The 26,402-nt window shown below is 39.0% G+C and overlaps 1 protein-coding gene and 1 pseudogene across 3 annotated transcripts in view; both read right to left on the reverse strand.

Moving 5' to 3' along the window:
* Positions 1 to 9,214, reverse strand: part of RRBP1 (ribosome binding protein 1) — a 118,673-nt gene extending 109,459 nt beyond the window's left edge. For 2 of the 3 annotated variants that reach the window (XM_044663422.1, XM_044663421.1), the window contains exon 1: positions 6,855 to 9,214. In XM_044663422.1, the coding sequence (XP_044519357.1) occupies positions 6,855 to 9,090 (2,236 nt within the window). In that variant the 5' untranslated portion in view covers positions 9,091 to 9,214. The remainder of the gene's footprint in view (positions 1 to 6,854) is intronic. The other variant, XM_044663423.1, reaches the window with a different exon arrangement.
* Positions 9,215 to 19,609: 10,395 nt separating this feature from the next.
* Positions 19,610 to 24,690, reverse strand: LOC123233378 (annotated as a pseudogene).
* Positions 24,691 to 26,402: the final 1,712 nt, after the last annotated feature.

Below are 26,402 nucleotides of genomic sequence, written 5' to 3' on the forward strand. Positions count from 1 at the left end.
GGAGTAAAGAAAACTGGAAAGGTAAGAAGAGACCCCAAGTTGCAAAGGGCTTTTGAAGCCAGAGGATTTTTAATTTGGCCCTTGAGTTAATAGGGAGCCAAAGGAGTTGACTGAAGAGGGGAAAGACAGATTTATGCTTTTAGAAGACCAATTTGACAGCTGGGTGGAAGATGGACTGGACTAAGGAAAGTGTTGAGGCAGAGAGACCAACCAGAAGGCTATTTTAACAACCCAACTATTGAGAGAATCCTGCATGGGGGTGGGAGGTGGTGGTGGTGGTGGTGGTGGTGGCAGTGTCAGAGAGAAGGGGTATATACAAGAGATGTTGCAAAACTATAGTCAACAAGATTTGGCAATGTTGGGATATGGTAGAATGAGTGATAGAAAGGAGGAGATACCTCAGGTTGTGAGCCTATGTGATTGAAAGGAAGGTAATCATTATTAAGAAAATTAGGAAAGGAAGAGAGTTTCAGAGGGTGAAGATAGGAGGAGTGGTAGTTAATGCCTTCAGTTCTGAACTTGCTGAATTTAAAAATGTCTATGGGACATCCAATTTAGCATGGGCATAGGCTCCAGCTACTTTCTGGATATCTCAAACTGGATGTCTCACAAACATATTAACATGAACCTAGAGACCAAGAGAGAGGTTAGGGCTGTATAAACATCAGCATAGAGATGATAACTGAAGCCTTAGGATCTTCTGAGTTCACCAAGTGCAACAGTAGAGAGGGAAAAGAGGATGACCCAGGACAGAGCCTTGGGAGACACTCACAGTTAGTGGAAGTGACCTGGATGAAGATTCAGCAAAGAAGACTGAGAAGGAGCAGTCAGACAGGTAGGAGGAGAACCAGGAGAGAGCAGTATCACGAAAACCTAGAGAGAAGAGAGTATTAAAGAAAAGAGAGTGATCAATAGTGTTAAAGGCTGCAGCAAGGATGAGGATTTAGAAAAGTCCATTTGACAATCAAGAGATTACCGGTCATTTTGGAGAGAGCATTTTCATTGGAATGATGAGGTTGGAATCCAGATTGCAGAGTTAAGAAAAGAGTGAGAGGAAAGGAAGTAGAGATGCTGACTGTAGGCAGCCTTCTCGAAGAGCTCAGTCACAAAAAAGAGGAGACCTCCAAGGAGAAGTAATGAACTCTAAGGGGAGATTGCAACATATTTCCTTTCTTTCACTTTCTTTTTTTTTCTTTCCTTTCACAAAATGACAAAAGCAGAAAAGCTTTGTATGACTTCATATGCATAACATATTTCTTGCTTTTCAATAGGTGGGGGAGAGGAAGGTGGGAGAGAATTTGGAGCAGAAAATAAAAAAATTAAATATTTTTTAGAAGTGGGAGGAGAGAATTGTTATTGGTGATAGATGGATCAAGTGAGTATTTTTTGAAGATGAAGTGTTTGTAGCATAGGTATGTTTATAGGCAGTAGAGAAATAATCAGAAAAAGATTAGTAAGAAAGTTAGGGATATAGAAAGAAGAAATCTGCTACAGAAGATGGGAAGAGAAAGGATCCCATGTGCATGTGGAAGGAGTCTGTCTTGGTCAGAGGAAGAGTCATCTTTTCATATAAGATGGATGAAAGAGTTGACAGTAGCAGAAGGTAACAATGCTGTGAGATGAAAAGGTGTAGAAAAACCATTGTGACAAGTGGGATAGTGAATTGGTGAGGGATATAGAAAAGGACTATCTTGCTACAGTGAGGGCCCAGTTGCAGTTATGTAAAAAATTTGTAGTGAACAGTGTTTTGTGATCTTCACCAGTTTCATTTAGCAGCATGTGAGTAGCAGCAAAAAAAGTGGATATCGGGGATAATTCAATGTTGAGGATTGGCAGGGCAATTTCATTGACACAATACTAGTCCTAGAGGAGCTGGAAAGTGCAACTAACGACTCCTTGCTTCCCATTACCACTTCCAGACTCTCCCCCTTTAACTCAATCACTTAGCAACTTTATTCCACTAAATCCAGTCAAGACTTTCTACCCATCATAAATTATGGTGGTAGCAGTATAACCACCTCATCCCCACTTCTTCCTCCTTCCTCATGGAATTTAATACCTACCTCACCAACTTCCTCTCCTCCCAAATTCTTAACTTTTATCCTAAGAAACTTTAATATTCAAACAAATGCTCCCAGGAACTCCTTAACCTTTTAATTCCTTCAACCTCTGTAAATCCCATGACCTACTCCTTCATTGAATAACACTAAATCTCATCATTACCCACATTTATTCCTTAATGAGAAACTATACATTCCCCTCTCTGACCAAAACCTCCCACCATTCCACATTCTTCCTCCCATGTCTGATCCTTCTTAAACCTATTCTCCAACCTCATCAAGACCTCAAATCTCTTCACCCCTCAGTACTTTCTCTAGCTTGCTGCTACACAACTGCTGGCTTCACTTTCCTCCTTCTCCAATTACAGCTCCAAAGGAATTCATTTCAAATCTGTAGTGTCCTCTGTCCTTAAATATCTTGCCCCTTAATCCTATCACCACTCATCTCTTGCCAACCTTCAGCCTTAAGTTATTGAAACCATTCACTTCCTTCACTCATATTCACAAACCGCTTAAATGCAGCTGGATGGACTGTGTTGAATGGATACAATTCATATTTTCCAACCTCAAGTTGGCCCTCACTGCAACAGAGCAAACATTTTATTTCTGCCTAATTGATTCCCTCTCTTCTTCCTCTCCATTTCCTAAGTCATCCATACTTCTACCTCCTTCCATTCTCTTAAGGAGGACCTCATCTCTTATTTACTGAAATAATTGAGGCCATTTAGTATGAGCTCCCTCTAATTTCATTCTTTTCTCAAAACTTTGAACATCAATCTCCACTTCCCCAGTGTTTGAACAAAGAGGTGGCTCTTCTACATGCAAGGCTAATCCCTCTATATATGCCCTTAATATCATCCTCTCTATCTTCTCTAAGAGACTGAATCCTTAATCATCTCCTTTCTCATGTCTCTAACCTCTTTCCCTTTATTGGTTCCTTTGATTTAAAAAAAAAAAAAAAAAGGCCATGTCTCCCATTACCTTGAAAAAGCCTTAATCAGACCGTACTATGCCCTCAACTATCATTCTAAATTTCTCCTCTCTTTTCAGCCAAACAGTTCTCTACACAGCATACTCTTCTTCACTTCTATCACTCCTTGACTCTTTGCCATCTGGCTTCTGACTTTATCACTCAAACAAAACTGATCTCTCCAAAGTAATAATTGATCTCAATAGCCAAATCTGATGATGTTTCCTTAGTCCTCATTCTTCTCTCCCTATTTGCTGCATTTTGTTTCTCACCTCATCATTCTACTGAAAGTGCTTTCTCCAAAATTATTGAATGATCATCTTCTCTATTAAAATTCCCTTTCTTCCTCTCCCCATCTTCTCCCCCAAACTCTGTTCTCCTTTCTTGGTTCTCATGACACTTAACTCTTGCTTGGTTCTCCTATCTATCTGACTACTCTCAAGTCTCCTTTACTCATTTATCATCCATACCATGCCCCCTGTGTTCAATATAAGGTGTTATTCTAGGTTCTTTATTCTTCTATACACTACTTTGATAGTCTAATTCTCATGGGTTAAATTATTATCTCTATGCTGATGATTTCTAGCTCTACACATCCAGAACCAATCTATCCCCCTGAGACAACCTGAAGATATCTCAAACTCAAAATGTCCAACGCTGAACTCTTTTCCCCAAAACCCTTTTCTCTTCTAAAATTACCTATTTCTATTGAAAGTACCACATATTTCTTATTTCTCAAGTATAATCTTGGCATTATATTAAACTTCTCATTCTTCCTCTCTCTATATATACCTATATCTATAAAATAAATTGTCAAATCTTGCTATTTATACTTTCATAATATCACTTGCAGCCTACCCCTTTCTCTCCAATCACCAAGCTATCACTTTTCAGTCCAGGCCTTTAATAATAACTCTCTCCTAGATTATTGCAAAAGCCTACTAATTGGAAAGCCTCAAGTTCTTCTCCTCTATAGGCCGTCCTATATATGGCTGCCAAAGTGATTTTTCCTTTAGTGCAGATCTGACAATTATCTACCCCCTTACTCTAGTAGCTCCTTTATGAATTAGGATAAAATATAAACTCTCTCTTTTTTTTTTAAAGCTTTAAGTCTTTTATAACCTGGCCCCAACCTATCTATCCAGCTTCCCTGGACTATGTCTGTGATCCAACCAAACTGTTGTTGTCTTTATTTCTCACAAACAAAACACCATATCTTATTTCTCACAAACAAACACCATATCTTTATTTCTCACAAACAAAACACCATATCTTATTTCCATGCCTTTGTATTGGCCATCCCTCAAGCCTGTAATGCATTCCCTCTACACTTCTGCCCCCAAAAGTTCCTCTCTTCCTTTAAGATGCAACTCAAGGGGTAAGGTAGGTGGTTCAGTAGATAAAAATCCAGACCAGAGATGGAGGTTATAGGTTCAAATTTGGCTTCAGATACTTACTAGCTGTGTGACTCTGGCAAGTCATTTAACCCCCTGTTGCCTAGCTCTTACCGCTTTTCTGCCTTGGAACCAATACACAGTATTAATTCTAAGGCAGAAGCTAAGGGTTTTTTTTTAAAAAGATGCAGCTCAAGCACCACTTTCTATATGAGGTCTTTTCTGATCCTCATAACTACTAGCAGTGTCCTTTCTCTTTGGTTTACTTTATATTTATCTATTTTGCATTTATTCACTTTATATTTTTGTTGCACATCTGGCCTCAGATACTTCCTAGCCGTGTGACCCTAAGAAAGTCACTTAACCCACTCCCTCCACCCCCCACTCCCATTATCTAACCCTTACCACTCTTCTGCCCTGGAACCAATATAAAGTATTGATTCCAAGACAGAAAGTATGGGTTTAAAAAAAAAAAGAATGTAAGCTGTCTCACTTGTAATTATATACCCAGCACCTAGTAGAATATTTGTCACATAGTAAGGTGCTCAGTAAACAAATAAATAAAGGATGGTTGGTTGTGTGACCCTGGGCAAGTCACTTGACCCCCACTGCCTACCCTTACCACTCTTCTGCTTTGGAGCCAATACACAGTATTGACTCCAAGATGGAAGGCAAGGGCTTAAAAAAAAAAAAAAAGTTGACTAGTTAGACTCTGAGTTTAGCATAGCACAAGAGAAAGACTTGAGGATCAGAAGATAATTTTGGTAAACTGTCAACTCTGCCCTTTACTAGCTATGTAACTCTGGGCAGATTGACCATTCTCAGTCATAGTTTCCTAATCAATGAAATGATAGGGCTGGCTAAGATGTTCACTGAGGTCCCTTCCAGCTTTGACACTGTGAGTCTATGATTCTAGGTATGTGATACTGATTGATAAATTGTCAGCTTAGAGGGAGTCTTTAGAAGAACATCAGAGGGCTCTGCCCTCTGTCATTCATTTTTAAATTTACTGCAGAGCTTTAATCCATGAACTGGATAAAAATGACCTTTTTATCAAGTCTACTGAAGGCATGAAGCTGGGAATATTAGCTAATACATTTGCTCATAGAATCAGGGATCCCAAAAGGTGACAGAATAGACAGAAGGTAAAAAGATTATAAGATGCATATTAAATTCTAAGACATAACTCATGTTTAAAAAAGTAGAGAATGAAAATGATATGAAAGACACTAAGAAGGTTCTTTTGTGTCAAGAAGCATAAACAGAATGGCAAAAGAACTCAAAACTAATCATACAAAGTACTGACTGAAGAAACTGAAGATACTGGGCCTGAAGAACAGAAGACTTGGAAGAGGTAAAATAATTTATTTTTAAATATATGGAGGACTGTTGTTGAGAAGTGTCAGACTGGACCTACAAGAAAGATCTTGAATGATAAGCAAAAGTTATAGGGAGAAAAATATCAGCTAAATCTTAAGCTATCCAAAAATCACATGGGCTATCTTGGTGGATAAGTTCCCTGTCACTCTTGAGGTCTTCATGCAGAGGATGGACTTGCCTGGAACCCTGTAGATGGGATCTGTTCCTTGATTAAGGGTCAGGCAGACCTCTAAGGTCCCTTCCAGCTCTGCAAATCTATGTTCTTTAGCAACACTGTCAATAAATCTAATAGAATAAATAAAATGTGACTGTCTACTATAATGCTAGAAATCTCAAAAGAGGGGACTGTGAGCATAAATTAAACAGATATGACCATCAGGTAAACTTGGCTGACAGAAAAGCCCTAAATACTTGTTGCTTTTCCAAACAATTCAAATTTCTTATAAGAATCTTTTTTCAAACAAAACACATAGCTTTGAAATACTTTAAATAAAGTAACTTGAATCAACTTTAGATATTGGAAACAAGAACACTCTAGACCAGTGATGGCAAACCTATGGCACATGTGCCAAAGATGGCATGCCCCCCACAGAGTTTGTTACTAGAAATGCAGAGGGGCTTGGATTGAGTTGCTCCCTTCCCCCCTCCACCAAGGCTGATAACATATATGGCCATCACTGCTCTAGACATATCTCTGCATAAAAAAACACACACATAAAAAGAAGAAATAAGAAATCAAGCCAAATTACTACTCTCTCTCCCCATCCACTAAATCATTGGGGAAAAAACTTACCAAAAAAAAAAATCTGCACAAATTTTCTCCTTTAAAAACTTAAAAAGTACTTCCCCTCCCAGCAACAAATAAATCAAATACCATTTGAGGGATTGTTAATTTTCACCTCTAAATTTAAAAAAACATAACACCACTGATGTTCATCATTTGACTAGGGCTTTTATAAAAAGTCATAATGTATGGAAAACCTAGGAGATATCCCTATACTCTCTAAGACAGTTTATTAATCCAGTCTGATAAAGAAATCAGAGGCTTACTTGGCTCACTCTTTTTCTTGGAAGATTTCCTCTTTGATGGAGCTTCATGCTTTGGCTCTTCATGGTTGACAATGTCGGCCTTTTTTCCATGGGTTAGGCTGGTAACGGGGGTACTGGCCTTTGTACCAACAGGAGGAACAGCAACCACAGGGACTTCTTTGGGAGCAGCTTCAAGCACTGATGATTTTGAGGAAAGGACATGCATGGAACTCACCACAGGGCTGGGTGCTGGTTCCACTTTTGCCACCTTCTTTTCCTTCTTTCTCTTTTCCTTAGGGGATGAAGCAGGCTGTCCTTGCAGGGGTGCAGAGGCATTTGCTACCACAGCTGCTACAGGTGCTACCTGTACTGCTGCCACTGGTACTGCCTGCACTGCTGCTGCCTGTGCTGAAGCAGCTCGAGCCTGCCGTGCTGCCGCTCGCCCCCCTGAGGCTGCTCCCTGCCCTACTGGTGATGCTGCCACCATGGGCACTGTCTGAGCTACCGCCGCAGCCTGTGCTGCTGCCGCTCGAGCTGCCCGAGCTGCCGCCCGTCCCCCAGAAACCACTGGTGCTGCTGCCCCCTGCCCTACTGGTGCTGCTGGTGCCACTGGCACTATCTGTACTGCTGTCTCTGCCTGCGCTGCTGCTGCCCGAGCTGCCCGGGCTGCCCGCTTTCCCAGTGGTGCCGCTGTTGCTACCCCTTGCCCTACTGTTGATGCTGGTGCCACTGGTACTGCTTCTGCTGCTGTTGCCTGTGCTGCAGCTGCTGCTGCCCGAGCCGCCCGAGCCGCCCGCTTTCCCAGTGGTGCTTCTGCTATTGCCCCCTGCCCTCCTGGTGATGCTGGTGCCACTGGTACTGCCTGTGCCGCTGCTGCCTGTGCTGCTGCTGCCTGTGCCGCCGCCACTGCCCGAGCTGCCCGAGCCGCCCGCTTCCCTAATGGTGCTTCTGGTTCTGCCCCCTGCCCTGCTGGTGCCACTGGTGCTGTCTGTGCTCCTGCGGCTGCTGCTGCTGCCTGTGCCGCCGCCCGAGCTGCCCGTGCCGCCCGCTTCCCTAATGGTGCTGCTGCCCCTTGTTCTACTGGGGATGCGGATGCCACTGTCACACATGCAGCTTTCCCTGACTGTGCAGCTGCTCCTTTTGTCTGTGGTGGCACCACTTTGCCTGACTGCGCTGCTATTGCTCCTTTGGTCAGTTGTGCAGCTACTGCCCCTCCTTTAGTTGGTGGAGGTGTTCCTCCTGCTGCCCCCTTTGTTGATGGTGGTGGCGATGCCGTTACACCTTTTGTTGGCTGCGCCGGGGCCCCCCCTTTTGTTGGCTGCGCCGGGGCCCCCCCTTTAGTTGGTTGCGCTGGGGCTCCCCCTTTAGTTGGCTGCGCTGGGGCTCCCCCTTTAGTTGGCTGCGCCGGGGCTCCCCCTTTAGATGGCTGCCCTTGGACCCCCCCTTTAGTTGGCTGCGCCGGGGCTCCCCCTTTAGTTGGTTGCGCCGGGGCCCCCCCTTTAGTTGGCTGCGCCGGGGCTCCCCCTTTAGTTGGTTGTGCCGGGGCTCCTCCTTTAGTTGGTTGTGCCGGGGCTCCCCCTTTAGTTGGTTGTGCCGGGGCTCCCCCTTTAGTTGGTTGTGCTGGGGCTCCTCCTTTAGTTGGTTGTGCTGGGGCTCCTCCTTTAGTGAGTGGAGGTGTTCCTCCAGCTGCCCCTTTTGTTGATGGTGGTGGTGATGCTGCTGCTCCTTTGGTTGATTGTGCTGTTCCTCCTTTTGTTGGTTGCACTGCTGCTCCTCCTTTTGCTGGTGGAGATATTCCTCCTGCTGCTCCTTTTGATGATGATGATGGTGATGCTGTTGTTGCCCCTTTGGTTGGTTGCACTGCTGCTTTTGGTGGTGGTGCTGCTGATGCAACTGGAGATTTAGAAGGTTTGATAGTTTCTACCACAATAGGAGCCAACACCACACCTCTCTCAGGTACTGGGTCTCTGGAGATGACAGTGACACTAGGAAGCAATTCTGGTTCAGGTATTTTCCCATTGGGTTTTTCTTCCTTTTTCTTCGCCCGTCCCTTCTTCTCCACAGATTTTTCCTTCTTTTTCTTTTCCACTTTCTGATGGTGAGTTTTTGCCATTTCCTTACGCTGATTAGCTAGGGCTTCTTCATAGGATGTCTCCTTCATGGAGAAGGTAGATACCAGGAAGATTCCAATGGCTGAAATGACCATGAATCCACCAAACACCATAACTCCCAAGGTCTGGGGGTCATAGATATCCATCACGGCTTGACTTTCTTTTACCTGTTAAACACATACACACAAAAAAGCTTAATTCAGAGATGAGAGGCAAAGTTCCACCCTCCCTCTTGAGTTCTCACTAGTGCTAGCTTCAGACTAATAAAAAGAGAGGCAAAAGAAAGCAAACTCAGAATGTCATTCCTCTTTATAAAATAGAGCCTAGACTCAAAACATAGAAAATCCTTAAGGTGTATTTGGAAGACATACTACCAAAGAAAAGATGTTCAAAATACTCAACAGCATCCAATAGCCAGGGAAGGCTAAAATCTCGAATTCAGTTCTAGGTACACACTCTGACCCTGTATTAGCACATTTTCTATACTTTCACTTTCTGCAACTCAAAAATGGGCAACACACCACTTTGTTCTTAAGTCAAAAAAGAAACCTTTTTCAATGGAATTGTGAGGGGGGAAATACTACTCTGCCAAAACTGAAGGCTTCTTTTCCATTATAGGGAGTTATAGTCAAATGTGTTATCCCCAGGGTCCTGATATATAAAATGAAGAATTTGAACCACAGGTCCTTTCCAATGTTAATATTCTAATTCTAGGATTACAAGAAGTCATCAAAGTAGCGATAGTAATAGTTGTAGTAGCGGTGGTAGAGGACGGCAGTTATATCAAACTATAAGGTTGGCAAAGGACTTCGAATAACCAACACCCAAAACAAGACTTACATATTACTTGTTCCCTGAGATAAAATGAGGGCAGTTTCATTGGCAAGACACTAGGAAAAGCCAGTACCATCATTTTAGCTTATAAACTGAAATAGCTTTCACTAATAACATATGAGCAATTTTATCAAGTGATAGGTCAATTTAATAATTATCTTGGCTGACTCAGTCCTTTCTACTCTTCAAAAACTACTTACTTCCTCCAACATCTAAGTACACTTTCTTAAATGACTTAGAAGCCAAGTTCTATTACATTGAATTCTATGGTTCTATCTAGGATCTATTCAATTTTTCTTCAGGTGCCAGAATTTCATTATGATGAGTACAATGCTTGTTATCACATCCTTAGTAAACAGAAGTCAGCATAAAATAGTAACTTTATAGTAGTGAATTATAAAGTAAGAGATGCTGAACCCAGTAGAGACTTGAGGAAGATAACACATCTAACAATTTTCTACCTCCTAAGTTCCTGCATACTGTGTGCTATATTCTGATGCGGTATGTGTGATGATTGTAATTCCTGTGCAATGGTCAACAGCTGGAGGTAGGAGTGATATGAAAGACAACTACTGAAAGAAAGACTCAATGATTCTCAACATGGAACCGAGTACTTTCCTTCTAGCTTTTGCTATGTGAATAAGAACCAAAAGAACATTTCATAAATATGTTACATTGATTTTTACCAGATCAACAAATCATTCTTTGTTAGGAACTGCAAGTACTTTTGCTATATAGACCATTAAGTTATAATAGTATTCATCCTAAAATGTACACATTGGCTCAAAAAAAACCCCCAAAAACCTATTTCCAGGAACAGACCTAATATTCAAACTTCAACACAAAGGAATTACCAAAATAAATATCTTGGGCCAGTGATTTTTCAGAAGCCTTTAAATGTTATCAATATTGTGCTATTTTTAGTACACCAAAATAATCCTACATTTTTGCCAAGAAAATAATCTCCATTCTACAAAATAAAAGCACTACTTTGTTATTCATCTCTAAGACAGATGAGGACTGACATCATTCCAAAGTCTTTGGAATACGTATTTTTAATTCAAACATTTCTTTTCTGTGGGAGCTACATGTTTATTTTTCTCTATAAAGATTGTATTCTATTGGTCTAGAAATACCAACTCTAAGCTTGTTCATCCCAACAGTAAGAACTGCATATGTATTCTAGAAAAAGGCAGGAAGCTTTTGTGCTTTCAAATTAATTTGGAACTCTGTCCATGATTCTACTGGCAACCATAATTCCATTAAGGGTTCCCCAATTTGAATTAATCAAACAGGGATGTCATAAATTAGTCTTTCTAGGAATAAAACATAGAAGTTAGAAACTAGAAAATGAAACTAGTGCCTTGCTCATTCCTAGAATAAACAAATGAGGAAGGGGGAAAACAAAGAAAAAGCTTTGCTAGTTTGGGAAGCTCATTGAGTTATTCCCTCATAGGTCTTCCCTAGGGTGGGGGTGAGTGATTAGTTGATCTGGCCCATTGAAAACTAATAAGGGGGGAGTCTAGATATCCACCTATCTACCATCATTACTCACCCACGTAGAAAAATAAAGAAAAAGATGGTTTGACCTTTTTTACTATCTGTTCTCAAGGTCTATGTGACTCTATATCATAAGACATTCTTTAAGGTATACTTATTTATATTTATTTATAAATAAGATCTTAAATAGGACCTTTCAAAACACCTTTTTTTCAGCTACTAAAAATAATATCACAATCCATCAACATATCAGAATGATATAAATAAGAATTCTACATAAATTTAAAAGTCCTCCAAAGTTTTCCCCTTTGTTTTCTCCAAAAACTAATAGGATCATAGATTAGAGTTAGAAATCATCCTTAGAAGTCATAATACCATGAATCAATAACAGCAACATTATTAATAATTTACTGGCATTCATAGTGTTTTAAGGTTTGCAAAGTACTTTACATACATTATCTCATGAGCTACAGTAATCAAGTCATGAGAAATAAACCAAACTAATTTTTTTCTAAGAAAGTTTGGTAGGGAATACACTCACATCCCCACAAAGAAGTTCCAAGAAACTGAACCGTCACCAGGTCTTAAGAATTCCATAGGATTAAAGATCAGAAAGATCAGAGTCCAGGAAAGTTAACTGAGTTGGAATCATAGATCTAGAGCTAGGAGTCTTAATAGTTATCAGATCAAACCCCTTTATAGATGAGATAAATGATGCTCCAGGAGAGCAAGTGACTTATTAAATATCCAAGGTGGAATTTTAACTTAGGACTTTTGCCTCCAGAATTGGTACTTTCCAGTGGATACACTGTGTCTATTACACAGTACTATGTATTTCTGTTTAACTTTGCAGTTTACAATTTATAAGCCTAAGTAGAAAAGCAAATCTTGAAAAATTTGCCTTTCATTTTATTCCATTTTAATGCAAACAAATGCTACTCTGAAGTTACTAAGGAGAGGGGTAAACTAGAAAAAAAGGTTAACATCTCTCGGGCATCAGGAAAAACCTTGATCTTTAAGTTCCACTCTGACACATGCTGGCTGTGACATCCTGGCAAGTCACATCCCTTAATCTTCAAATTTCACAACTAAAAACTAAAAATTATTTAGCTTGTGTTTTAAACTAAAACATAAGTTGAAGAGTTTCTAGGGAGCTCCTTACATAAAAAAATCATAGGCAGGGACCCCTTCCCTCACCCTCAAAAAAGAGGGAAATGCTACATTATCTTTGGGGAAAAAATTTAGAGAGTTTTCACGCAAAGTTATACTTCCCAACAACATAAATGAGTTTATCTCATTTCAAAATAGAGAATTACTTAAAAAAGAAATCTTTTCCCCACTACTTATCTTATTCTATACTTCCCAAGGAAATAAAAAGCCCTGGTCATAAGAAATAATGCACTGAAGTAAGAACACGAATTTTTTTAAAATTCTGAATGAAAAGTAGCTTTTGACACAATCTAAATGTCAATTTGGTACATAATTGGGCAAACTATTATATGCTGATATAATGTGATGTAACACAGTTAAGAATGACAAAAGGTATACAAAGAAATATGCAAAAGTTCATGAAATAAAGCAAAGTGAAGAAGGCAGAATCAGAAGAATATGGTAGAACAACAATAAAAGAAATTATATTCACAAACACACAGGTTAAGGTAGCCAAAGACTACAGGAGGGACCTTGAAAAGGAGAGTTAATGGATAAGCTGTTATATACCTGGCTGTATATTAAATATAAGTTTTAAAAGTAAAATTAGTTGCAAATGTAATTAATGTAATTATTTTTGTTATTCTTTAAAGTTAAGTTCCTGTGCCCAAAGGGCTATAAAACTATGCATACCCTTTGATCCAGTAATAACACTACTGGGTCTGTATCCCAAAGAGATAATTAAAAACGATAAAGGACTGACTTTGTACAAAAATATTTATCTCAGCTCTTTTTTTGGAATAGCTGAACAAATTATGGTACATGTTTGTGATGGAATACTATCGTGCTTTAAAAAATAATAAGCAAGCTGATTTCAGAAAAGCTGGAAAGATGTGCAGGAACTGATGCAGAGTGAAATAAGCAGAACTTGGAGAACACTGTTCACAATAACAGCAATATTGTACAATGATTATCTGTGACAACTTGGCTACTCTCAGCAATGTAATTATCTGGAACAATCATGAAAGACTTATGACTGAGAATGCTATCCACAAGAATTGTTGGAGTCATCTTTCACCATCAGCGTATTTATGGTTTTATTTTGCTTTTTGGTTATGTATGAGCATACTCTTACAACAATGATCAATGTGTTTTGCATGACAATAAAAATAAATTTTTTAAATATCAAAATAAAGTATGCTTATCAAAATTTTACATAATAACATGAATATTTTTAAATCTTTCTGTTTGTACTGGATGCATTGCCAAGTTCTCAACTTGGGTCTTGAAACACCACAGGATTAAATTTGGTTGTGCTTTACAAATGAACACTTTTCCAAAAATCATTTCCTACAGCATAAGCACAGCAGACTCCACTGGGGTTTTTCCAAGGGTCTTCTCTAAATGTTAAAAGAATTATAAAGGAAGGATAGATAAATGGGAAGATAGCTGTATAGAATTAAACAAAATTTATTTCTTATGGAAATTCCTAAAATTTAAAAATTAAAAATTTGCAAAATTATTGATTCCCCAAAGACAATCCTTTATTGGTTCTGAATAGCCTCAGAGGAGAAACAAGGGTTCAGTTAACAAGCACTTTATTAAGAAGCTTATGATGTGCCAGGAACTGTGCTTAGAAATATAAGGAAAGCCAAAAAATTGTCCAATGGTCCCTATGCTCAAGAAGGGTCCCCTCTTTTTCCTCTATAACTGGGATTCTTAACCTCATTTGTGTCATGATTACCTTTTGGTAGGATGGTAAAGCTCATCAAATCCTTTTCTGAATAATGCTTTTAAACATAGGAAACCAAACGTATTGACTTAATAAGTCTTCAAAATATTTTTAAATAACAAGTTAAAAGACCCTAGAGGTAAGAGGCCCTGCTACTCTTTCCCTTGGTGATCTCAGCAGCTCCCATTGGGTTCAAACTATCTTCTCTAAGTAGGTGATTCCCAGATCCAATCCTAATCACTCTCCTGAGCTACTTTCCCTTATCACTAACTGCCTTTTGGAGGTCTTTAATTAGATGTCCCATAAGAATTTCAAATTTAACATAAACAAAAGGAATTTGTTTCCCTCCAAACCTTACCCTCCCTTCTCAGCACTCTTATGGTGGTCACCATATTCCTAGCTTTGACCTTAAGCTCTCGACCTTAGTACCATTTTCTATTACAACTGTATCTTGAATGAGCTCTTTGAGGTCAAATGGGTTTTTTTTCCTCTTCATGATGCCTGGCACATAGTAAGTGCTTAGTTAATACTTGTTGATTTACTGATTCATCTATAGGTTGTACTAAATGGCCTAGGAAGTGGTATAATGCTGGGAAAGCATTTCCTCCAAAATAAATTACTACAGAAGGTAGAAACATAAAGGCCATAGCAGGGATAAATGAAAAAGTTAAAGTGCTTTAAAAAATGTAATGGACCATTTAAAGATCACAACTTAAGAAACTGAGTTAATTCAATTCAAATTCAAAGAAACATTTATAAAGTACTTACTAAGTAAGGTACCCAGCCTAGAGATTGGTGAGTTAAATATAAAACATAAATATTCCTCTCTTTAACAGCTTACTTTTATATGGAATTCTGAGGTCATTAACTGAAGTGAACTACTCAAAAGACCATTTCTAATCCTTTCCCCTTCAAAACACCCCAAATTTCTACTTTAGGCAGGAAACATAAAACAAAGAGCCATATATAAAGGAGAAATCTTATGAAGAGAGAACTCAAGTTGGTATCATGGAGCCAGCTTTCATCATATCTATTTTTTTAACAGAATAAATTTGGGATACCCCAAGAAGTGACAGCTGGGATCATAGCATATTTGGCCACAAATTCCAACTATTTCTTATTGAGTCTGATATTACTCCAGAAATGTCATGAAAATAAAACAGAAAGGCCCTTTATTAAAACTCAGAAATAGTTGTTGAGTTTTGAGAGAAAAAGGGAGACTAAGAAATTGATATCTCCAAAGTAATGGTCTGTGGTTTTTCGAGAAGAGAAACAGAAAAAAAATTACTAAAATGACTCTTAAAATTTAAAAATAAAAATACAACAAATATTTCTACATTAAAAGGACAGTCCTACTTCCCATTTTAAGCAAGTATTAAAACACCATAGAGACATTCTGTTACAATTCCATAATTATATTTCCTAGATCAGTGATGGGCAAACTACAGCCCACAGGCCAGATGCAGCCCCTTGAAATGTTCTATCTTGCAGTGAGACATTATTCCTAATCTGACAAATATGATGAGTAGGATACAATACAATGAAACTTCGAAAGAATTGCCTTAGAAACAGACTGACAGATGAGCATTTTCTTTCCTTTGGCCCCCTCTTTAAAAAGTTTGCCCATCACTGTCCTAGATCAGAGATCACACTACTCAGAAGAGCAAGGTGCCAGCAACTATAATTATTTCAATAAAATAGTAAACTTCCACACTTTTGTCATCTATCTTGACAATGGAACATAAATGAAATCCTCCAGACCTCCAAGTACTGTCATCTAATCTTCCATCAGTCCTACTGTACCACCCACTTGGAATTTCTGGATATTTCCATCCAACCTGCACCAGAATTCTATGTCTTTTCTCTCAATCAGAATGTGAGGTCCCTGAGAGAAGTCAGATCTTTCCATTTATATCTCTAGCCCTCAGCAAAATGCTTGGCACATAGTAAAGACTTAATGAATGCTTTTTCATTTATTCTCATTTTTTATTTGTAAAGCTTTTCCTTCAACAGACCCCTGTGATGTGCATAGATAGTATAAGTATTATTTATAATTGATAGATGACAAAATGAAGAGGTTGAGTGGCCTGACCAAAATCATTCAACCAAGTTGTATATCACGGTCAACATTTGAATTCAGTCTTCCTGACTCCAAAACTGAGGTTCTTTCCACTAAATCATGCTGCTGGTCATGTTTAAACCACAATAATGACCCACCCAGGCATTTCAGGGAACTGGAGAGTATACCCACTTAAAGTAATAAAATTTGACAAGTTCCAAAAGGACTCAAAAGAGAAGTATCAGTATCTCACAATAAGAACACTTGCACATTTCCATGTTTTCAACTAATCAGGAACTTTTATTATTCGAAGTCAATACTTAAACAAGACAAAGCAGAAAACATTCTTGACTTCTTTTGACCTTCTTTATAAACTAAAAGAGAACTTTGCAAATCTAAGAGGGATAATAGCATGGTTTAAGACAAGCCTAGTGATTCAAGATACTCAGAAATTCCAATATGAATTTCAAGTTTTCAACTATAGTATGCTATTCCAAAGTAAAGGCAGATTTTCAAATTTAAGGTGGAAAAAAGTTGATATGGCTGAGTCTGAGAAATGAATCAGTCAAAAAGCCTTAATTAAGACATTGCTATTTAAGAATAGTCCCTGTTCTCAAGGAACTCACATTCTAATTAGTTACTTATAAGGTACATAGAGAACAGATGGAGATAATATCAAATGGAAAGAAACCAGCAATTGGGAGGGCCAAAGACTTTCTGCAAATGATGGGATTTGTGTTGAGACTAGAAGGAAGCCAAAAAAAAAAAACTAAGAGATGAAGGTGAAGGAGAAGAACATTCCAGTCACGGTGATAAAGTCCTACTAAAAACAGGTGATGGGATATCATACAGGAAGAAAGGCAGTATAACAGAATCACAGAATGTGTGGAGGGGAAACCAAGTGTAAAGATTGTTATAATAAGAAGGGGCCTGGTTTTTAAGAACTTTAAATTCCAGGGAGAAGACTTTATATTTTATTTTAGAGATATGAGAAAGTCACTATAATTTAGTAAGTAGGGAAATGATATTTTTAGGTCCTACATTTTAGGAAAATCATTATCAGGTGTGTGGGAGATATGGTTGGGAAGAGAATGAGCCAGAGAAACTATTTAGAAAGCTGTAATAAACAGTCTAGACAAGAGAAGGAGGTCCTGAGCAAGGGTGGTGGCTATGTGAGTGGAAATAAGAGGATGTATACTGATTATGTAGATAGAAATGGCAAGATTTGGCAAAGGGTTAGATATATAAGGTGAGTAAGTTAGAGTTAAAATAAAAATTCAATATATTTTGGAGGTAAAACTGGGGGAGGGGGGAGGGAGGTTCCTTTTAAGGATTTCTGGTAAAGTACAGAATCATTTGTGGCTGTCCTTTACAAAATTTTTCTATATTCAACTGCAAGCTGTTGGTTTTCTACTCAAATTTATGGTCAAGAGAAAACAGAGTTGATTCTTATATTCTCTCATTTGATCTGTCTCAAAAACCCCTCTTTAATAAGTAAATCCCTCTGACAAAACTGTTCCTTTCTAAATAAAACTTAAGCATCAATTAGTTTGTTAATTATCAAGATTTACTCAGATTAGTTCAAGTCAATTGTTTTCAGCATATGCCATAAGTCCTAGGAAACCTATCATATGGAGTAAAGATATTACCATTAAAGCCTTCAGTATCTGTTTCTTTGTTTTTTTTAATCCTTACCTTCCATCTTAGAATCAATACTATGTATTGGTTCCAAGGCAGAAGAGCAGTAAAGGCCAAGACTTGCCCAGGGTCACACAGCTAAGAAGTATCTGAGGCTAGATTTGAACTCTAGGTCTGGCTCTCAGTCCAATGAGCTTCTCAGCTATATCACCTTCAATCCTCCTCAATGTTATGTTTCTTTTTGACATAATGCTTTCACATGCATTATTCTTTTTAGCCCCACACAAAGGAGAAAAACTCTTTCCCCAGAAAATACCCAAGACTCTTGACTTAGGTAAGGACTTTTATCTAGGGGGGACTTAAGTATCTTAATAATGTACCTTTACTGCCATCATATGACCTTGTCAACTCTAAGCTGCTTTTATCACTGACCTTTTCATCACACTAAATAATCAAAGGAATCCTTTAATAGAAAAATATGAGGGGTTTGGCATTAGTATAAAGGACCTTTGTAAAGCTCTGCCACCTACCTCAATAAGTAAAGCAATTATTTTTTAAAATCACCACTAAGACACTTTTCATTGATTTTTACAAATTGAAATTTTGGTCAGTTGCGAATATTATTGTGTTTTAGTGATTCTTTGCTTTACATTTAAAAATTTAAAATATCCAGCACTACCAGGAATTGAAAACATGTTTAGCTTAAAAAAAATATATGCCCAATAATGGTTATTCAAAATCCATGGCAATGGGGATGGGGGCGTATGGAGGGGTGGAAATAACTTGATTCAACAGAATTGTGTATTCATATTTCAAGATGTCAGAAAAATATACAAAATGATAAAACACTGACAATAATTTTCAGCCATTTTATCCCCAATATGGGGCTAGGCAAGATAACTGCTATAGTCCATTCCTGCTCTAAATTCTGATTCTAGGATCTATTTTTTAATTCTCAAAGTCTTAAGATTGGACAACATAATATAGCGGGGTCAGAAGACCTCAGCTCTGTTGGGGGCGGAGATATTTGGGGCAAGTCTGGGCTTTAGTTTCTTCTGCAAAATGAGGAAATGGACTTAGAAGATTTCTAAGGTCCCTTCTAGCTCTAAAGCCCTACAGTCTCAAATTATCACCTCCAGAAGGTTGGCCACTGAATGATTTGGGAGATCACCAGGTGAAAACTCTACTTAAAGGCAAAGAATGACATCACTAATCCTTTAAATACCAAATGGTCTTTTTAGGCTGTTGTAAGAATCAAATGGCAAAGTATACTTTGTAACTGAAAAGGTTATAAATCCAAGTTAGTAGTAGAAGTTGTAGAGTAATATACTAGGAGAGAAAAGACTACAGTTGTATTGGCTACCCTCCAGCAAAGAAAGGGGAAGAAGGGCCCCGAAATGTACATTGTAATCTACTGGTTATGGAGTCCTCACTTAAATACCAGGTGTCAAATCCCAGGTTTCTACTGGACTTTGAAACCACTGAACTAGACACTATCTTGCTTCGACACCTATTTTTGACAGTATTTTCCCCCAATTTCTTTGCATAAGGAGATATGCAGTCTTCACACAAAGTGTGACAACTCACAGACAAAAAGGACAACTTCCCACATCTATCACTCATCTTTGCAAAAAGTTTCTATGGAATGTCCATCCAGTCAAGACCAATATGCTCTCCCTGTGAGACGTCATCCAGTTTTCTCCAAGACGACTCCTCAGACCTCATGTTTATCTTGGAATGTCCTCAGAAGGCTTCATGAGCCATTGGCTGACAGGCTCCAACACCCAGAGTCTGTCCAATGGGCGGGGGGTGAGGATAGGGGAGTGGGTGGGGGTGTCTTTTTCCCTTGTGGCTTGTTGTCTCCTCCTCCTCCTCTGCAACCATCTCAACCTCCAAAGTTGCCTCCTCTGCCTCAGCCTCCAAAGCCCCCTTGTCTGCCACTGCCACATCCTCCTCCCTCCTCGGCCCCCAAAGCCGCTGGGCTTGGCCCAGTCCAGGGTGACTTCAATCTCCCCATCCTCCATGGCCTCTTTGGCAGCCTTGGCCTCCTCTTCGGAGTTGAAGTCCACAAAACCAAACCCTTTCGATGACCCCATCTCCCTGTCTGTGACTATTCTGGCCCCCACTGAGCCATTAAAAGAATCTTTCAACGTTTCTTCTGTCGTGTCTTCGGAAAGACCTTTGACGAACAAGGTTTTGTAGGACTGGTTCCCAGGAGCTGCATTTGCCGTCTTCTCTCTCTTCGGCTCCAGCTGGATGGCTAGGCCCTCAATTTCTATGTTGTTACAAGAGTTCAAAGTTTCTTTTGCATCCTCCACAGAGGCAAACTCAATGAATGCATACCCCTTGGGCCCCTTGAGTAAAAATAAAACTACAAGGAAAAACAAGAAGGATGGGAGGAAAGGAGAAGGAGAAAGAGGGAGGAGAGAAGATGAGAAGAAAGGAAAATTAACTTTTGGTGCATGCTCTTTACCAGTGAAATAAAGATGCCTACTTTTCCCCCTACAAAGACAAACTACTATGCTGTTCAAAAATTATTTACTTTTATAGGCTCTGAAAGCACATTGGTTTAGCAGCAATCAAATCTGGAGTGGTATCTTCACTTATTTATTTTTGCCAGCAGGTAACAGGGAACAAGTGCCTAACCAATCATTACTCTTCTGGTCCTAAGCTACAGTACAGAAGAAATTTTTGTAATTCAATTTAACAAGCATTTACTAAGTACCTACTACATCTTAAGAGCCAGTGATGGTGAACCTTTTGGAGACAAGAGTGCCAGGTCTGCCCCACACACAGGGGAAGGAGAAAGAACTCCCAATGCCCTCCAGCTCTGCTGCCTATGAGCTGCCCACCTTCCCCCCATGTGCTCCCATTGGCTGCTGGGCAGAGGGGGTGGGGGATGTGAAAAATGCCAGGCAAGGTGGAGAGGGGGAAGGGAGCAGCTCCACCAGAGTCCCCCCACCTTTCTAGTTAGGAACTCTTGGGTGGGGGAGGGGCATCCAAATACCATCTTTGGCTCCTGTGCCATAGGTTCACTATCACTGCCCTAGACATTATGCCAGTTGATAGGGTTACAGAGGGGAAAAAAATGATAACAGGCTCTGCTCTCAAGCAGCTCGTATCCTACAGTGGGAAACAATACATACAAAGATAGGCAATTAAAAGTATCTGTTTATAGAAATGGAATATTAACACATTATTATATTAACATTAGGTGTATGGAAAGGGATCAGTAAAAACCTCTTATAGTCAGTCACATCAGGACAGAGTTTTGAGTAGAACTAAGAATTCCAAGAAGAGGAAGGACTTAGGTGAAGTAGGAAAGTATTCCAGACATGAAGAACATCCCATGTGAACAAATACAGAAGGTTGTATACAGAGAATAACAAATAAATCAGTCTAGATGGAACATTGAGTATGGGAAGGAATAATGGGAAATTACTTTGTAAAGGCGGGTTAGATAATAATAGTCTTAATATTTATATAGTACTTGTAAAAGCTTGTAGAGTGCTTGATTTATATTATCTAATTTCTTCTCATTTGATCACCAACAATCCCATGAAGTTGGTACTATTATTATCCCCATTTTAGAGATGAGGCCACTGAAGTTGAAAGAGGTCAAGCAACTTGCCCAGATTCACACAGCTAGTAAGTATCTAAGACAGGGCATGAACCGGGTGTTTTCCTGACTCCAAGGACTTTCTATCCCTCAGCACCAAACTAGTTTCCTAGAAAGCTAGAAGAGAGGTATTTTTTTGTTGTTTGGTTTTGCTTGGATTTGGAGGAGGTTTTTTGAGGGGAAGAAATAATAGATTCCATTTTGGACATAAGTTTTCTATGTATAAGAAAAAAAATCTGGAAAGATCTTCAAAAAATAATAAAGTAGAAAAAAGCAGAACTAGAAGAATAAAATATTAAAAAAGAGGAAATGAGAATAAAAATACAAAAAATGGCTGCTAGTCATGAAAAAGGGGTTATTTGCACCGCATATATGTATTAAAATGAAGTGATTTATTAAGTAAGCTCGAATATGATATAGAATATTGTTTTTAATATATCATTTCATGTTTGTTTGTTTTTTGAAGCAGAGTTAAGGTGAATTGGACTAATGCAAGGATTCTAGGATCCATTGGGGGTATGTCTGTTTGAAAACAGCACAGAGAGTAAAGAATCAAGGCTTATACTGTGCTTTTTAATTTAAAAAGCATCTTCACATGTTACTTCAAAACAGTCCTCTAAAAGCAGCAAATAAGCTATAAAGTCTAAAAGATTCTCAATAGGCCAAGAAACCACAGCTAAATTGGTAACTTGCCTTATGGTTAATAACTGATAGAGTTGGACTCAGAAACTCTGTTTTCCTGACTGTATTCACTGCTTTTTTCCATATTTTTCCTTTACTGACTCTATGGAAGTCATCCACCTAATTGGACATCAGATAGATGTAGGAATATATCGAAAAGTGAAGCTAAACTAAGGCTCATTCGCACACAGCATCCTATTTTTTATCTTTCTATCCCCTGCACCAACCTCAGGGTTTTGCACATGATAGGTAACTGTTAAACAACCCCTGAATAAACTAGTTATGAGGAACATCCTTTTGTAGGCTAATTAACAATAATAATTCTATCCTCTTAGATTGGGGCTTCTCTTGGTACTGGTTTGCAAAACCAAGTATGGCTTCTTCCATATACAAATTACAGTCAGATCACAGCTACCCACACTGTAAAGTATACTGATAATGAGAAGCAATATGCTGGAGGGGAAGGAGTACTGGGCCTGTTTCCTCCCTCTCCATCACCCCACACATTCAATTAAGTCCAATAAAACCTTGCATCTTTAAAAACTATAGCCTTCCTTCTATTCCCACTGCTGCCATCTATTTCAGGCCCTCATCACCTTTCACTTCAACAGTCTCCTAAATATCTCTGTTTCCACATCAGTCTTGCATCTCCCCACTCATCTGTGGTAAAAAGATACTGGTGGTTATTTAGTCATTTCAGTTGTGTTCAACTCTCCATAATCTCATTTTGGGTTTTCTTGGCAAAGATTGGATAAGTTTGCCATTTCCTTCTCCAGCTCATTTGACTGAGGGGGAAACTGAGACAAACAGGGTTAAGTGACTTTCCCAGGATCACACAATTAATAAGTATCTGAAGCCTGATTGGAACTCCAGAAGATGAGACTTCCTAACTTTGGCCCAGGGCTCTATCCACTAAGTCAGCTAGCTGCCCTTGCTTACCATACTGCTGGATTAATTTTCCTAAAACACACCTCCTCTAACCACATAATTACTCATCGTGTCCTTCTAAAATTTTCTAATGAATTTTATCACACTACTTTTATGACCTATCACTTAACTTTTCTAAGACTTAGTTTCCTCACCTATAAATTGAGAGAGTTGGATTAGATGGCCTCTGAGGTTCCTTCTAGTACAAGATACTATAATAAAATAAATCCGAACTCCATCATTTCATTCAAAACCCTCCATAATATCCTGAATCTATCTTTCCAGTTTTATTTCCTACTACTTCTCTTTGGACATCTTCACCTCCTATCAACTAGACCTACTACATAGTCCATGAAGAACATGCCTCATGCTTTTTGCTTCAAATGATCCCTCTTGATTTCCTTTCTCACTGCAGAAAAGACAGACTTTGTCCAGTTCTTCCCCATTCTGCAAAAACCAGCACAGGTGTCATCTTCATCAAGCTCTCTTCCATTTTTACCCCTCTCCTCCTCTTCATCCCAGAAGTAAATTTCTCCCTCCTTATCAGAGGTATGTTCACACCTTACTTCATATTTGAGTTATTTAGGCAGGCATCCTGGGGCAAAGTGGATAGTGTCAGGCCTGGAGTCAGAAAGATTCATCTTCCTCAGTTCAGATTTGGCCTAACTATAGCTCTGTGACCCTGGGTAAATTGCTTAATTAACCCTGTTTGCCTCAGTTACCTCATCTGTAAAATGAGTAAGAGAAGAGAATGGCAAATCAATCACTCCAGGAGTTCTGCCAAGAAAACCCCAAATGCAATCATGAAGAGTTGGACACTACTGAATGACAATAATCTATATACTCTGCTAATCTGTAAATTCCAGGAGAACAAGGATTATGTCTTATTTAGAAACTCATAAAGCAACAGTGTTGGGAAATTATTTCAGACACGATCTAGTTCAACTCATACCTGAACAAGAATGTCCTCTACAATATAACAAGTGGTCATACAGTAATTGCTTGAAGACCTCCAGTGACAGGACCCACTATTATTATACCTAAGTGAATGATTCCTATACCTTGGTAACTAGCCCTAATGGAAACTTCAGTCCCAGATCAACTGCCTACTAGAAACCTCCAAATGGATGCCCCACAGGCATCTTAGTATGTCCAAAATGAAACTCATTATCTTCCTCCTAACCCCTGTCTCCAAACTTCCCAATTTCTGTTGGGAACATCACCTTCTTTAAAGTCACTAAGATTCACAATCTGAGAATCACCCTTAATTCTTCCTTTTTTCAGACTCCATTTCCAATCAGAGACAAAGTCTTGTTGATTCTTTCTCTTAATTCTCTTCTCCACTTGCATAGACAGCACATGGCTCAAGCTCTGGTCATCTCTCATCTGAGATTTCAATAGCCTCCTAACTGGTCTCCCTGCTTCCAGTCTATCCCCCTCTCCAATCCATCCTCCTTCGCAGTGGCTCCCCATTTACAGTTGCCTAAACTACCTACCTAAAATTCAGCTCTCATCATTTCACAACCCTCCTAAAGAAACTTCAATGACTCATTACCTCTAGGACAGGTTTTCTTTACCTGGAGTCCACGGACTTCCAAGGGATCCATGGATAGATTTGAGGGAGTCCATGAAAATAAATGAAAAAAAATTGTATCTTTATTTTCACTAACCTGTAACTCAAATTTCATATTTCCTTCATTTATGAATATTTTTTAAAAATTATATTGAGAAGAGGTTCATAGGCTTCATCACAATGCCAAAAGGATTCATGATGGGGGATGGGGGCAGAAGGTTAATTCTTTAGATATGATACAATTTTTTTCAATTTGGTTTTTAAAGCCCTATCTTTTTAGACATATAATAGAACTCCCCTTGCCATCCTATGCTACAAAATGGTCTACTTATTGCTGGAAATATGGAAAATCAGTATTCCATTCCTCTTCTCTTCATGATTTTATATTGGTGTTTCCTCAGCTTAAAAAGCACTCCCCTCCCTCATCTTCATCTATGAAAATTTCTAATTTCTTGCAAAGTTAAACTTCAGGTATGAATTTGTTTCTCTTCTCTTCCTCTTCCTCTCCCTCTCCCTCTTTCTTTCCTCTAAATCAGAAGGGCCAAGGGTAGGAAATCAGGGTTAAATGATTTGCCCAGGGTCACACAGATAAGAAGTGTCCAAGTTCACATTTGAACTCAGGTCCTCCCAACTCCAAGCCTGGTGCTCTATCCACTGTGCTAACTAGCTGCTCCTATGACTTTCTTTAGGAAAAGTTATTTTCCTATTTGTTAGCACTCTCTTGCTTTTCAAATCTTCTTTTAACATTTTTGCAAGTTGTTTAAATGTTGCATCCCTCAATAAGAAGTAGAGCAATGTAATGGCTAGATTTGGTCTAGTTCAAGTATGGCTTCTGATCCATACTAGGTACAAAATTCTAGGAAAATCACTTAAACTCTCAGTGCCCCAGACTATTTTCTTAAGACTAGAAATTGCAGAGAAATTACACAACTGCATTGGAAGAGGAAGCTTCCTTACCCAGAAGTTCCTTATGCCAGTGGAGTATATGCTGTAGATACATCATCTATCCCTCACCAGACTGTCATCTATTTGACAGCAAGGACTGTCACTTTTCTCTTTGTATCCACTATACCTAGCCTGGTGCATTTTTGTTAGTCAGTCATTTTTCATTGTTCATGACCCCATTTTGGATTTTCTTGGCAAAGCTACTGGAGTGGCTTGCCATTTCCTTCTCCAGCTCATTTTACAGATGAGGAAACCCAAGCAAAAAAGGTTAAGTGACTTGCCCAGGGTCACACAGCTTTTGACTGAGTCTAGATGTTAACTCAGATATTCCTAACTACAAACCTGGCATTCTATCCCCTACACCACCTAACTGTCCACCTTGTACATAGTATGTGCTTATTTATTGTTTGTTGAATTGAATTAACACCCCCCCCCCCAAAAAAAAAAGCCAATTCTACATTTGGGTAGCTTGGATTTCTTAATGAGTTTTTCATTACACATCATGCCTGGAATTTGCCTCTTGCCATCTTGAACATGTTGCTCTTGATTCTGTTCTCTGCAGTTAAGCTTTTAAATACACGACGATAGATGACAAACTTCTGTCAAATCCTTTGTCTCCAGGCAAAACATCCCCAGTTCTTTCAAAAGATCCTCAGATACCAAGCTCTCAAGGGTTTCATCATCCTTGATGTCTTTCTGTTGGCATTTTCCAGATCATTAATCATTAAATTTCCTCTATGGTGAGATTTGTAAATCAGGAGTCACTAAACTTTTTGACTGTGAGCCCTTATTAGTAAAAGC

This window comes from Gracilinanus agilis, chromosome 2 (genome assembly GCF_016433145.1).
Source record: "Gracilinanus agilis isolate LMUSP501 chromosome 2, AgileGrace, whole genome shotgun sequence".
Classification (NCBI taxonomy): Eukaryota; Metazoa; Chordata; class Mammalia; order Didelphimorphia; family Didelphidae; genus Gracilinanus; species Gracilinanus agilis.